Source organism: Aegilops tauschii, chromosome 5 (assembly GCF_002575655.3).
Source record: "Aegilops tauschii subsp. strangulata cultivar AL8/78 chromosome 5, Aet v6.0, whole genome shotgun sequence".
In the NCBI taxonomy this organism is placed as follows: Eukaryota; Viridiplantae; Streptophyta; class Magnoliopsida; order Poales; family Poaceae; genus Aegilops; species Aegilops tauschii.
In genome coordinates this window covers 42,736,343-42,741,711 of record NC_053039.3, presented here as the reverse complement: position 1 = coordinate 42,741,711, position 5,369 = coordinate 42,736,343, and the positions used below count along the sequence as shown (strand labels likewise).

The 5,369-nt window shown below is 52.4% G+C and overlaps 1 protein-coding gene across 1 annotated transcript; it reads right to left on the bottom strand.

The window, feature by feature from the left end:
• Positions 1-2,532: 2,532 nt before the first annotated feature.
• On the bottom strand, positions 2,533-5,040 carry LOC109742916 (9-cis-epoxycarotenoid dioxygenase NCED3, chloroplastic). Its single transcript, XM_020302023.4, has one exon. The coding sequence runs from the start codon at positions 4,889-4,891 to the stop codon at positions 3,047-3,049; it is 1,845 nt and encodes a 614-aa protein (XP_020157612.1). The 5' UTR covers positions 4,892-5,040; the 3' UTR covers positions 2,533-3,046.
• Positions 5,041-5,369: the final 329 nt, after the last annotated feature.

The following is a 5,369-nucleotide window of genomic DNA, read 5'->3' as shown; positions in this document are numbered from 1 at the left end:
AGAATCGGGCCCTACTCGGTAAATGGTGGTTTAAATTATTGACGGAAGATGGTGTATGCAAACCCTCCTCAGGCGGAAATATGTGAGCTCCAAGGCGGTATCTCAAGTACACTAGAAGCCTGAGGATTCTCACTTTTGGGCGGATCTAATGGCTACGAAGAAATATTTCTTCTGCTATGAGTGTTTCTCGATTAAGGACAACTCGGAAATTAGATTCTGGGAGGATAAATGGCTAGGAAATGCCACTCTCCGGGAACAATATCCGGCTCTATACAATATTGTGTGTCACAAGGGTGATACTATCACCACGGTAATGGAATCATTTCCGCCAAATGTGACATTAAGAAGGGATTTAATTGGACCCAGACTACAATCGTGGAACATCCTGCTTCAGCGGTTGTCCACGGTGCAATTGTCATATCGGTTTGATGTATTCCCATGGAACCTACAAGAGAATGGACAGTTCTTAGTGGAGTCTATGTATAGAGCGTTAGTTCAGTCTGATGTGCCAGTTGATAATAATAACAAGATCTGGAGGATGAAGATACCGCTTAAGAATAAAATATTTGCATGGTATCTTCGTCGCGGAGTCATTCTTACTAAAGATAATCTTATTAAGAGGAATTGGCATGGAAATCCGCAATGTGCCTTTTGTCACCATGATGAGACAATAAAACATTTATTCTTCCAATGCAAATTGGCTCGTTCTATATAGTCAGTCATCCAAATAGCTTTTGGCTTGTATCCTCCTTGTAGTGTTGCTAATGTATTTGGCAAATAGCTACATGGGATTGATCACAGGTTTAGAACTCTTCTCAGGGTGTGAGGGCTTGCCTTTTTTGGTTGCTTTGGCTGTGTAGAAATGATAAGATTTTTAATGGCACAAGTACTTCTCTTGTGCAGGTTACCTACAGATGTATCGGGACTCTTCGTTTATGATCCTCTCTATAACGCGTGGAGAATCGAGACCTGTTTACGGATGTGTGTACACGATTGGAGGCTACGGCGAGGGATATTTTTACACAAGATGGGTCGCAGAATGATCTTAGGATTGGCCCCTCTCTGCTTTAGGCGTTATACGAACACTGCATGTTTTCTTCGTAGTTTGCCATTTTATTTTCGGTTTGTATGAGAGGACATTGTTTGGCTGTGTGCATCTTGCTATGCAGAGGCCGGGTGTAATGCTTAAATCATTTAAGTAATAAAGCGCCCCTTTTCGAAAAAAGTGTTTGATGAAATGCATGAGTCAAATATAAGCTATAAGGAGTTAAGTTTAGGGAATCGGTCAGAAACAACATTTTTAAGGAGCAAATATAACCCTCTAAAGGATATTTGGTTGTATCCTTTTCTAAATTTTCCAAAATTATTATAGGGGATCGCTTAGAGATGCATTAAGAATGAAGATAATTTTGATAAAATAAAAAACAGGAGATTCACAACACAGTAAAACATGGAAAATTACAGTGAAATCTCAATGTTTTGATCAGTAGGCCGAATCTGCTAAACTGCTTACATTGTCTCCAGCTTTGCTGAAATTGATCACGGGCGAATTATGATCAGAAGATTCAACTTAATTAACCGCAACTCTTAATTTCCACATGCAAATTCACCAAAAAAAGATTGAATGGAGGACGGTGGTCTCCAATCATCAATTCGCCTCAAACCGAAGGCAGGCATCTGAATCAATTCTGCCCAAATTTAAGGAGAAGGAGACAGACACCAACAAACAAGCAGAAAGATGAGCAGCCCCACAGATTGTGTGTGGTGTAGGGGCGAAAGCAAGCAAAAGGCAAAGGCAAAGGCCGGCGTTTTAATGTGGCACCAACCTTGCTCTGCAAATAATGTGGCCGCATGCAGGAACAGGAACAGGAACAACAAGCCAACAGAAACCCCACAAGCCGACACACACGCCCCGATTTATCTGTGAGCAGACCAATTCAGTAAAAACAGAGAGATTTACTGAGCACAAAGATCAGTAAGGGATGCGGCATTTCTGCACCGAGGTGCAGATGTTCCCGGTGTGAATAGTAAAATCGTTTAAAATAACAGAAAAATTCAAAAAAAATTGAACTTTTTTGGGTGCAATATGGTCGAATGTGTGATGACTGTGCTAGATTTGGTATAGTTTTTACATTCGAGGAGCTCTTGGTAAAAAAACTCAAATTTCAGGCTTGTGAGAAAGTTTGAAAAGGCACAATGTTCATACCTGATTTTTGTCTTTTTTGGCGCGCAAGCTCCTCCAAGTTCGTAGCCCACGAATTTTCACACGCACCTAGCACACTCAAGCATCTTGCATGCAAAAAGGTTTCATGTATTTTTTGATTTTTTACTATTTATTTTAATTTAATTTTACTGTTCAGCTAGTATAGATGAGCCCGAGCTCCGAATTGAATTATTGGCGAGCAAGACAATTCAGTCAGACATGATAGAAAGAGAGAGAGGTGTTTGGTCAGTAGAGCAGAGCACATAGACACATTGGAAGGATGATGAACATGATCAAGCTTTACTATTACTACTGCTACTATATGACATGACAGTGATCATGAGGAGTATATATACACAGCAGAGAAAAGGAATTGAGTCCCCAACAGCACCTCAGTTGCAGGAGTCACTCCAGCTCCAGCACAACTGGGTGGTTCAATTCCCCTCTCGTCTCTCTAGAATAACAGAATCCAGCTGAGCTCTCAGCACCCCTGTACAGCCAGAGTGCCAGAGCTTCAAGCTCTCTTCCTCCCTAAGCTCCACTAGTATTACTACCCTAACTAATTTACCATGTACTAAGGGTAAAAGGTGAAAAGGTGAAAAAAAAGTAACCAAAAAACCAAGTGATGAAGAGAGTGATGATGAGTAACCGCCGCTAACTGTACCCATGACTTGGGGGCAACCGCTTCCGGGGACCTCCTGTGTGGCTCCCTCTGGAAAAGCTTTTCCCTCCAAATTTCTGCTGGTCCTCTGCTTCTCTGCCTCCTCCTCCGAGAAGCTCGGAGTGATGAGAGCGAGAGGACCAATGGCGGGGCGAGGCGTGACCAAAGAACCAAGGAATCGATTAGTGCTGGGCGTCGAGGTCGGCGGCGCCGATGAACGTGCCGTGGAAGCCGTAGGGGACCCGGGACGGCAGCTGCACGGTGGCCTCGAGCCGCATGTCGGCGGCGTTCACGACCAGGAGCTCGGAGGTGCCGGCGGCCTCGTCGCGCACGAAGGACAGCACGTAGCCGTCGTCCTCGGCGCCGGGGCGGGCGTGCTCGCCGTCCATGGGCACGAAGCACGGCTCGCCGCCGAACCGGCCCTCGCCGTACTCGAACTTGGTGAGCTCGCCGGTCACCAGGTCCACCTTGGCGAACCCGGACACCTTGGGCCACGGCTCGGCCACGGCCAGGTAGGCGTACCTCGTCTTCCGGCCCAGCATGTTGCGGTTCACCATGCCGACCTCGAGGTTCACCTGGCTCTCCAGCGGCAGGATGGCCCGCCGCGTGGACTCGCCGGTGCGCGTGTTGAGCCGGATCTCGGTGAGCACGCTCTCGAGGTGGTCGTCCGTGTCGTTGAAGATGGAGTCGGCGGGGGTCATGCAGGAGCCGATCACCACCACCTCGTCCGTCTCCGGCTCCTCCCAGGAGTTCCAGAGGTGGAAGCAGAAGCAGTCGGGCACGTCCACCCACATCATCTCCGACGAGTCCTTGGCGTACTTGGGCAGGACGCCGAAGCGGGAGGTCTTCTCCTTGTCGAGCATCACCGGCGAGCCGCCGCGGAACATCTCGGCGAGCTTGAACACCATCTGGTGGTCGGGCACGACGACGAAGTTCTCGGTGATGGCGAAGTCGTGGATCATGGTGGGCTGGTCGAGCTCGATCTCGACGTCGGCGGACTTGGTGCCGTCGGCGTGGAAGTAGAAGTACTTGAGGTACGGCTTCTTGATGACATCGTAGCTGAGCGCGAAGAGCTCGCCGGAGACAGGGTCGAGCTTGGGGTGCGCGATCATGGCGCAGTCGAGCTGGCCGTCGAAGTCGTAGCGGCCGACGGTCTCGAGGTCGCCGTCGGCGGTGACACGGACCTGGTACGGGAGGTCGTCCTCGGACATGGCGAGGAGGCGGCCGTTGAAGTAGACGAGGCCGGCGTTGGCGACGCCGGTGCCGTGGGACGGGTCGACGAGGCCGCAGGCGCCGCGCGCGTAGAACAGAGCCAGCCTCGCGATGCCAGAGTGGCCGTGGAGCTCGCCAATGGTCTTAGGGAAAACCGGCTTCCCAACGGCGCGCTCCTGGGAGAGGCGGGCGGTCTCGGTGAAGCGGCATGCGTAGGACTCGGCGGCGCCGTTGCGGATGCGTATGGCGTGCACCATGCCGTCGCCGTCGAAGAGGTGGTGTCCCGCCGTGGGCTCGAAGCAGGGGTTGGCGCCGTTGCGGGCGTAGACGCCGTTGATGAAGGGCGGGATGCGGCCGGAGACCGGGAGGGCGCGCACGGGGGCCTGCTCGCCGACGGGGGCGAAGTTGCCGGCGATCTGCAAGGCGGGGTCGGCCGTGCGCGGCAGCGCGTGGGGCCGCTCGAGGACATTGTGGATGAACCCCTCCTCGAAGGCGTCGAGCGCCGCGGCGGCCGCGCGCTGGAAGAAGTTGAGGCTCTGCCCGTCCTTGGCGCTGCCGCTCTGCTTCTGCGGCGAGGCAATGGCAGGCGGCGCGGACTGCTCGTACCCGGGAACCTTCCTGGTGGACGGCGATGACACGTAGGCCGGCGTGCGGGCCGTGCTGGTGGAGGCGGCGATCAGCACCGAGTCGGCCGCCGCGGCGGCCGCGCGGGGCGCGAACCGGACCGAGCTGGCGCCGCGTCGGCGCCCATGGTGGTGCTGTATGGATGAAGAGGCAGAGGAGGAAGCCAGGGGCTGCGCGAACAGAGTCTGCATCGCTGATCCTTGGAAGAAGAAGAATAAGAAGAAGACGAGAGTCCGGCCGATTCGATTCTCCGGCGAGCGAGCGAGGATGATTGGCGTTGTGGGTTTGGGGTGAGAGGAGAGGAGAGGGGAGAAGAAGAAGTGACTGAGTGAGATGAGATGAGATGGGGAAGGGTGGGAGTGGGAGAGCTATATTTATAGAGTTTGGGAGGGGGGGAGACGGGACAGGGGAGGAGCAGAGTGTTGAAACGAAGGTGAGTGGCAGGAGACCACGTGGTGCCTCACTCCCCCACTCCAGCGACGACCGCGTTCCCTTCCCCCTGCTCTCCACTCTCCTTTTCTCTCCTTTTCTTCTCGTCTCCTTTTTTTTTCTTTCTTCCCCTGCCCGTGTATGCTCATGTGGGGGCAATTTGGGGATTTTTCACTACCCGCGTACTAGTACTTGTGTCTCGTGTTGCTGCGAGAGCAAACGAGTGCTCTCAACCAATAG

Bases quoted from the DNA above. Each gene is read 5' to 3' on its own strand.
- LOC109742916 (XM_020302023.4), bottom strand. From the start codon at position 4,891: ATGCAGACTCTGTTCGCGCAGCCCCTGGCTTCCTCCTCTGCCTCTTCA.